The following is a 6,900-nucleotide window of genomic DNA, read 5'->3' as shown; positions in this document are numbered from 1 at the left end:
GTATGTAATAATAAGAAACACTTAAAGCTATTTGGTTCCGCCCTTTCCCTCTGTGGAGCCTTCCAGAAGTCGTCGGCAGACTCGTGTGGCTTCCAGCTTAGCTACATTCCGGGTTTCCATCAAAGATTTCATTTGTTTATACGCTGATCACTTGTTAAGTTTCCTAAACGCTCTGTCAACATGTCCTCTATGGGGACACTTGCTTTCGATGAGTATGGAAGACCCTTTCTCATCATTAAAGACCAGGACAAGAAGACACGGTTAACGGGCATCGACGCACTGAAGGTACAATGGGCTAGCTAGCGGTTTGGCATGTTGGTTAGGAAGTACATGTGCTCTTATTAGCATGGTGTTGGGCACGGGAATTGGTTACCTGGTATTATGTGTTAACAGTTGGGAATATAAGTTTTAAGTGTATATACCTAATGCAGTAGCATAACGTAATTTAGCTATTGGCTATATGATTAGCTAGTCATGCTAACATTTAGGCCCATGTGCTTTCTGTAAAATTCGTCCAGCCGGTGGGTGTTGCTGAGTAGCGTAATGCCTGCGCCCTTAATGCCATTGATGCACATCATCTGCATAGCATGCTGTTTCATTATCATATCAGATGTCAACTTTAGTTTTATTAATGAGGTATATAACCAGTGAACTCCTATATAGGATATGAGCTGATTATGTTTTTGTCTTGCAGTCTCACATTATGGCAGCCAAGGCAGTTGCATCAACGCTTAGAACATCTTTGGGACCTAATGGTGGGTATAAAATATAGCATTACCGTCATCCGAGTTCTTCTGATTACATTTGGAAATCAGTTGTGCTGATATGAATGATTAGATGCAGACCTTCTGTTTTTAGCTGAATACAATTAATTATAAAATTCCATAACCATAGATTTCTCCAATTTATTAAACTTGATCACCAAACACCACAACAGGTCTTGACAAGATGATGGTGGACAGGGATGGAGAAGTAACAATCACCAATGATGGAGCCACTATTCTCAGCATGATGGATGTGGACCACCAGATTGCCAAGCTTATGGTAGAACTCTCAAAGTCCCAAGATGATGAGATTGGTGATGGAACAACTGGAGTTGTTGGTAAAGATGAGAGGAGCTATAGTCATTTTTTTTTATAATTGCTGTAAACCTGGCTGAGGTGTATTGGTTACTCTAGCCTACAAATAATGTTGCCTGTCACTATTGATTTCCAGCTATTGTTCATTATTGTCCTAACTGCATTATATATCCACTACTCAGTGCTAGCTGGAGCTCTGCTTGAGCAGGCTGAACAGCTGCTTGATCGTGGAATCCACCCCATCAGGATCTCTGACGGTTATGACCTGGCGGCACGCATTGCTATTGATCAGTTGGATAAAATTGCAGAAACCTTTCCCTGTGATCCTAATAACACAGAACCTCTCATTCAGACTGCTATGACAACACTAGGATCTAAAGTGTGAGTGTGTTCTTTTGGCTGGTTCTAAAAAAAAAAAATTTACTTGGAGTTCTTAAAAGTTTTGGCATTAGAAGAGGCAATTTTAGCAGTATTTGTATTGTGGAGGTCTGCTCTGCTTAGAAACATCTTAAAGTTCTACTGTTGTCTCCTAGTATAAACCGGTGCCACAGGCAGATGGCAGAGATTGCAGTAAATGCCATCCTTACTGTTGCTGACATGGAAAGGAAGGATGTTGACTTTGAACTTATCAAGATGGAGGGCAAAGTTGGAGGCAAGCTGGAGGACACACAGCTCATCAAGGGAGTCATAGTTGACAAGGAATTCAGCCACCCTCAGATGCCCAAGGTATGAACAAATGGTACACCCTTCCCTAGGGAAGTTGTTGGCTCCATCTTATACCAAATCATTGATGAAGTGAAACCAAGAAGATGACAGTACAAAAGGATAAATTTAATCTGTAGCTCTGATATGTACCTGTATTGGGATAACAAAAAAGTTTTTAAAGACAATTTAGTATTGTTAAAAGGCAATTACTTACATGTAAAGTTAAATACTACAAGCACGTGTTGTATTATTACCTTCAAGCAATAACTTATAAGGACATTGTTAATTGGTTTACAGTGCTGCAGTCAAACACAACAATTTGTATTTCATTTTAATTTTGTGTGACCAGTGTAATATAATAATGCATCCATTAATCTTCTTCACCAATCAGGTTCTGAAAGATGTTAAAATTGCCATCCTCACCTGCCCGTTTGAGCCTCCTAAGCCCAAAACCAAGCATAAGTTGGATGTGACCTGTGTGGAGGACTACAAAGCACTCCAGAAATATGAAAAAGAGAAATTTGAGGAGATGATCCAACAGGTTAAAATCTAATGACCATTTAAATGTCACAACTACTGAAACTAAATAATACTAAAAAAAATTCAAAAACAAAAACTTTCATTTCACTTTTAGGTTAAAAGCAATGGTGCCAATTTGGCCATCTGCCAGTGGGGCTTTGATGATGAAGCCAACCACCTCCTGCTACAGAATGAGCTACCTGCTATACGCTGGGTTGGTGGCCCTGAGATTGAGGTAAGTGACACTGTCATATGTCAGAAATCCTTGGATTAAAAAATAGCCTCTTAGATAAGACAATATTTTACTACCAGTGGTTTAAATGTACACAATGTCAATTGTGTTTCCTCTGCAGTTGATTGCCATAGCCACAGGGGGCCGCATTGTGCCAAGGTTCTCTGAGCTAACACCAGAGAAGCTTGGCACAGCTGGTTTGGTGAAGGAGATCTCCTTTGGCACTACAAAGGACCACATGCTGGTTATCCAGGAGTGCAAAAACACCAGGGCTGTTACCATTTTCATCCGTGGGGGCAACAAAATGGTACAACTGTTGTGACTTTTTACTTAATTTAAGGTGCTCTATTTCTGTTGGTATACTATGTCTTTTATCTGCTTGATTAACAGATCATTGAGGAGGCAAAGCGTGCTCTCCATGATGCTCTATGTGTAATTCGTAATCTGGTCAAAGATAACCGTGTTGTCTATGGAGGAGGCGCATCAGAGATTGCCTGTGCTCTGGCTGTCAACCTGGCAGCAGATAAGGTGAGAAGCACTCAAAACCACACTAGAGAAAAAAATTGAGTAGTTCTAGACATTTGCTTTTAGTCAGTAAACAATAAAACGTTCATGCTGTTACTTAAATCCTCTTAATTCCCTCCGTTTTATTTTTAGTGTCCTTCATTGGAGCAGTATGCCATGAGGGCATTTGCTGATGCACTTGAGGTAATCCCAATGGCACTGGCTGAGAACAGTGGGATGAACCCAATTCAAACCATGACAGAGGTCAGAGCCAAACAGGTCAGAGAGAACAACCCCTTTCTCGGCATTGACTGTCTGCACAAGAACACCAGTGGTAAGGAATTCAATGATCTGAATTGTCTACTAACATCATTCCAGCTAAAAAACCCATCTGGATTTGAGATGGTGAACCATTATGCCCAAGATTACATGACTTAGTAAATGGCTTTTTTGTTTGCTCCTGCACAGACATGAAGCAGCAACATGTGATCGAGACATTGATTGGAAAGAAGCAGCAGATCTCTTTGGCTGCTCAGGTTGTTAAGATGATCCTTAAGATTGATGACATCCGAAGCCAGGGAGAGAGCGAGGACTGAAGCACTCTTGAACACAAAGATGTCTGAGCTGCTCTAGATGTTGTAGGCACTTCCCGAGCACCATGTCCAAACCGCACTGCATATTGCTATTTATCATTTGATACTGTGTTCAAGCTGTTGTAGTATCCAAGTCATCAATAAATGTCGCTCAGTAGAAATTTCCAGACTTTGGATTTATGATTTAAAACCCCCAGTGTTGAACCTGATGGTATTTTAATTTTATTTGTGGACTTCATGTCAAGTTTACGTACATCACATTTATTATAGAGCTTAACATTTAAAAACAAGAGGAGGTATAAAGAATCTTTCACATTTTATGAATGATTAAATGCTAGCACATTGCCATTTGAGGCAGTATATAACATCGATACAATTTTCATAGGTGACTGCAAAAAAGATCTAAAGTAAATGTGAAGTTTCCTGTACATTACACAATCCATTGCAATATGTAGCAGACTTCAGTTTGCGGGTTCTGATGTTGTCGTTTACATGTACTTGTTGAACCAGTTAAGCATGTCTTTTCTGGCTTCCTGGATGCTGGATTCGTCTGTGGGGTTGATATCTTCTCTCTTGCGGTGGACAAACCCATGAGTCTGACCGGGAAAGATCTTCACCTGATAATCCACTTTGCATTTCTCTTTTAGCTTTTCTTCAAGGGCATTCACCTGAACATCACATGTTGTTTGCAGTTACATAACAGATTTTATCATTTGGGAATTAGCTGCTAATTACTGATATGCTTCAACACGCTGTACGTACTTTGTAAGTTCCAGAGTATTGTGTTACTATAAAGTGAGAGCAAAACTGGACCTCTAAAAAATTTAGAAAAAGTAGAGTTTATGTATACAAACCTGGTCCAGTGGGATGACCGCATCTTTCTCCCCAAAGATGAACAATGTGGGACTCTTGAGCTCATACCGGTCCTCCTGCTCACGGACAATCCCTATACAGTGTCATAATGTCCATCATACAATAACTACAGCTTTCATATGGTCTGCCTTTCTAGACATCACAACTCGTATAGCTATGGCTTACCATAGACTGACACTCCAGCTTTGATGTCAGGATACTGCAAGGCTAGGTAATGTGTGGCAACCCCTCCCCAGCAGAAGCCCACTGACCCAGTATGTTTTACTCCACACTGTTCTTTCAAGTACTTTAGCACTGCATCCACTTCTCTAAGGAAAACAACATCAACAAGCCATTAAGAAATACTTAATGACCTTAAAGTAAATTACTTACTAAAGTAACTGCAGAAATACTCTTATTTACTTGTTTATGTTGGTTGGTTTTTTGTCCTCAAGCCACTCCTGAAATTTGGACCAGTCATTCGATGGACTCCACGGTTCTTTTCCAACGTAGAAGTCCGGACAAACGGCACTACTCAAATGAAAAGAAATCCAGAAGGAATCACAGTTACAAACTGACCAACAATACCCCCGCAGATTAAAAAAAAACAAAAAAACATTGGGGTTAAATGGGTATTGCAAGATGCCAAAAAACTGAAGATGTTATTTTCTGTGTATACGTGACTTTTAGAAACCATTTCTTACATGTATCCATTGGTAGCAAGCATGTCAGCCATGTATCTTGTGTTGGGAAGCTGCCACCCATATATGTCTTGTATGACAATAATAGCTTTGTCAGATGCAGTGGATGGCTTCACTACATAAGCTTTAATGTGATCTATCTGCACCTCCTGGCCGAGACCTCCATACTCCATCCGATCGCCAATATCACAGGGACATGGCTTGGCTTCGTTTGCCATCTGCTGACAGAGAGACGAACTTTAGTTGAGGGGCTTGACCAGGCTGAATGTCGTTATTTTAAGTTTGTTAAGTTTTTGAATCCTAAATGTGGTTTAAATATTGACAGCCACCACGGGCATCAGGTAAAGGATGAAAAGGAATGCTTCAGTTCTTTAATCCCTAAATTGCAACTTTATTATAAAAGGGGGTCAGAGGATGATTTTGCTTCATCCACGCACTCTCCACAAATCTAGCAACTCTGCAGCGCTGCAGCTACCGAACACGCCAGAATGAAGTAATGTAATGAAAACATCATGGAATACGGAGTCTAATTGGCTACAGGCGATGCAAAGAACCAATTAAAGAACATATCACAAGAACTGCCAAAACAGCTCCTAAATGGACATAAACCTACACTCAGTTATATCATTTTCAACAAAGTTACTTTTAAATTCTCCACTCTGGGATTACACCTGGGTTCAACTGATATGCAACACAACCAATAAGCTTCTGGCAGAATTAGCTCTGTGTTTTGTAAATTGTATTTATTTATTTATTGTTTGTTTTGCTTGGCTTGTACCTTACTTGTAAGTCGCTTTGGATAAAGGCGTCTGCTAAATGTATTTTTTCCAGCAGCTGAACCCCTTCTTAACTTCAAAAGTTCCGATTGTCATGTACATTCACAAACACATTTTGATATTAAACCACTGACTTACCGTGTTGTTCTCCTGATTTTCCGATGAGATAGGAGCGATCTAAAGTCTTTTGTAGGACTCAAAAAGTCAAAGTCCTTCGAAAACGCTTGCGTGTGACCAACGACGAGAATTTCATACATAATTCCTCCTATTGCCTTCAAAATAAAAGCTGTTTGTTTTTCAAAGCAGTTTACACTGAAATAGGTTAAAAGGTGGATAATCATATAAAAAATACAATTTTTGGCGTCGAATACCTTGGCACGGTTTAGACATTTTAACATAAAAACATACAATTTTATGTACGCAGGCTTTAGTTATTTTGTCAACCTAACCAGAACAAGCAATCTAAAAAGGAAACACCACTCTAAAACTGTTTAAAAAAGCATCGAAAGAATGAAGTTATTTCCCGTACTTGACCAAAAATGTATTCAGCTTGTTAAACATTGACAGCAAAACAAATTCAGAAGTTGCATCAACAGCAACTACAATGAGGTTCAGCGATTCTGAAAAGGCACCGCTGGGATTCGAACCCAGGATCTCCTGTTTACTAGACAGGCGCTTTAACCAACTAAGCCACGGCGCCGCTAATGGGTTCAAAGCATGACACGACAACACTTCGTATCTAAAAATCTTTTGTTTAAATATGTGGATTGAATGGAAAGTTAAAACTGTTATGATTAAACCGTGTATATTTATGTCAACATAGCATTTACAGTGTCAACGTCATCTGTCTCAAGCTGCGTAATATGTAAGGTTGCAGTTGTTGTGCAAAGGTAAAATCTTAACACACCCATTTTAACCAATGAGTACAATTCCCTCAAT

The 6,900-nt window shown here is 39.7% G+C and overlaps 2 protein-coding genes and 1 non-coding gene across 3 annotated transcripts; 1 reads left to right on the top strand and 2 right to left on the bottom strand.

Moving 5' to 3' along the window:
• The first annotated feature begins 44 nt into the window (after positions 1-44).
• Positions 45-3,793, top strand: cct5 (chaperonin containing TCP1, subunit 5 (epsilon)). Its single transcript, XM_067486076.1, has 11 exons — positions 45-285; positions 695-755; positions 938-1,102; positions 1,262-1,460; positions 1,613-1,805; positions 2,176-2,325; positions 2,419-2,538; positions 2,657-2,842; positions 2,926-3,063; positions 3,193-3,373; positions 3,508-3,793. Exons 1-11 carry the CDS (start codon positions 181-183, stop codon positions 3,633-3,635), a joined length of 1,626 nt encoding a protein of 541 aa, XP_067342177.1. The 5' UTR covers positions 45-180; the 3' UTR covers positions 3,636-3,793.
• Positions 3,794-3,841: 48 nt separating this feature from the next.
• Positions 3,842-6,256, bottom strand: cmbl (carboxymethylenebutenolidase homolog (Pseudomonas)). The gene is made up of 6 exons (XM_067486077.1): positions 6,100-6,256; positions 5,189-5,403; positions 4,908-5,015; positions 4,671-4,813; positions 4,487-4,578; positions 3,842-4,300 (listed from the first exon to the last, which is right to left on the bottom strand). The coding sequence occupies exons 2-6, from the start codon at positions 5,401-5,403 to the stop codon at positions 4,121-4,123; spliced, it is 738 nt and encodes a 245-aa protein (XP_067342178.1). The 5' UTR covers positions 6,100-6,256; the 3' UTR covers positions 3,842-4,120.
• Positions 6,257-6,587: 331 nt separating this feature from the next.
• Positions 6,588-6,661, bottom strand: trnat-agu (transfer RNA threonine (anticodon AGU)). The gene has a single exon. It is a non-coding gene; the product is annotated as a tRNA-Thr (tRNA).
• Between the last annotated feature and the right edge of the window lie 239 nt (positions 6,662-6,900).

This window comes from Channa argus, chromosome 19 (assembly GCF_033026475.1).
Source record: "Channa argus isolate prfri chromosome 19, Channa argus male v1.0, whole genome shotgun sequence".
Taxonomy (NCBI): Eukaryota; Metazoa; Chordata; class Actinopteri; order Anabantiformes; family Channidae; genus Channa; species Channa argus.
The sequence above is the reverse complement of the archived record's forward strand: the minus strand, read 5'-3'. Positions and strand labels throughout refer to the sequence as shown.